The sequence below is a fragment of the Scyliorhinus torazame genome, chromosome 17 (assembly GCF_047496885.1).
Source record: "Scyliorhinus torazame isolate Kashiwa2021f chromosome 17, sScyTor2.1, whole genome shotgun sequence".
In the NCBI taxonomy this organism is placed as follows: Eukaryota; Metazoa; Chordata; class Chondrichthyes; order Carcharhiniformes; family Scyliorhinidae; genus Scyliorhinus; species Scyliorhinus torazame.
In genome coordinates, this window is record NC_092723.1 from 4,091,256 (window position 1) to 4,092,694 (window position 1,439).

At 71.1% G+C, this 1,439-nt stretch overlaps 1 protein-coding gene across 1 annotated transcript in view; it reads right to left on the minus strand.

The window, feature by feature from the left end:
• The window catches only part of LOC140393643 (uncharacterized), a 411,041-nt gene extending 409,984 nt beyond the window's left edge, over positions 1-1,057 (minus strand). The window contains exon 1 of the mRNA XM_072479920.1: positions 967-1,057. Coding sequence (XP_072336021.1) covers positions 967-1,050 — 84 coding nt within the window. The 5' untranslated portion in view covers positions 1,051-1,057. The remainder of the gene's footprint in view (positions 1-966) is intronic.
• Positions 1,058-1,439: the final 382 nt, after the last annotated feature.

Below are 1,439 nucleotides of genomic sequence, written 5' to 3' on the forward strand. Positions count from 1 at the left end.
CCCCCCATCTCTCCCTTCCCCCCCTCCCCCCCATCTCTCCCTTCCCCCCCTCCCCCCCTTCCCCCCCTCTCCCTCACCCCCCATCTCTCCCTTCCCCCCCCCCATCTCTCCCTTCCCCCCCATCTCTCCCTTCCCCTTCCCCCCCCTCTCTCCCTTCCCCCCCTCCCCCCCATCTCTCCCTTCCCCCCCCATCTCTCCCTTCCCCCCCCCATCTCTCCCTTCCCCCCCATCTCTCCCTCCCCCCCCCATCTCTCCCTTCCCCTTCCCCCCCCCATCTCTCCCTTCCCCCCTCCCCCCCTCCCCCCATCTCTCCCTTCCCCCCCTCCCCCCATCTCTCCCTTCCCCCCCTCCCCCCCATCTCTCCCTTCCCCCCTCCCCCCCATCTCTCCCTTCCCCCCCTCCCTCCCTTCCCCCCCTCTCCCTCACCCCCCATCTCTCCCTTCCCCCCCCCCATCTCTCCCTTCCCCCCCCCCCATCTCTCCCTTCCCCCCCCCCATCTCTCCCTTCCCCCCCATCTCTCCCTTCCCCTTCCCCCCCCATCTCTCCCTTCCCCTTCCCCCCCCCATCTCTCCCTTCCCCCCCCCCCCCCATCTCTCCCTTCCCCTTCCCCCCCCCATCTCTCCCTTCCCCTTCCCCCCCCCCATCTCTCCCTTCCCCTTCCCCCCCCCCATCTCTCCCTTCCCCTTCCCCCCCCCCATCTCTCCCTTCCCCTTCCCCCCCCATCTCTCCCTTCCCCTCCCCCCCCCCCCCATCTCTCCCTTCCCCTCCCCCCCCCCCCATCTCTCCCTCCCCCCCCCCCATCTCTCCCTCCCCCCCCCCCCATCTCTCCCTCCCCCCCCCCCCATCTCTCCCTCCCCCCCCCCCCCATCTCTCCCTCCCCCCCCCCCCCATCTCTCCCTCCCCCCCCCCCCCCCCCCCATCTCTCCCTTCCCCCGCCGGGCCGCGGTACCCCCCCCCCCCCGGTACCTCTTTCCCGCCGCTTTCCTCCTCCGGCGCCGCCGACAACAGGCCCGGGCCCGGCTGCTCGCTGCTGTCCGACTGCACCGCCATTACACACCCAGCATGCCCCGCGCGCCCGCCGTGCGCGCCCCCTGTACCGGCGTGCGCGCTCCCCCACCCACTGGACTGCGTGCGCGCCCCCACCCACTGGACTGCGTGCGCACCTCCTGGACCGGCGTGCGCGCCCCCCCCCCACTGGACTGCGTGCGCGCCCCCGGACCGCCTGGTCCCCATTTTGATCCAAAACTCACACCCGGCAGGAAAATCAAATGAGAAAAAAAACATCAAAACCTCGAACACAGCGTCAGGGTCCCGGGTTCATTTCCAGCCTCGGCTCCCCGTGTCTCCGCGGAGTCTGCACTACTCCCCGTGTCTGTGTGGAGTCTGCACTACTCCCCGTGTCTCCGTGGAGTCTGCACTACTCCCCGTGTGTGTGTGGA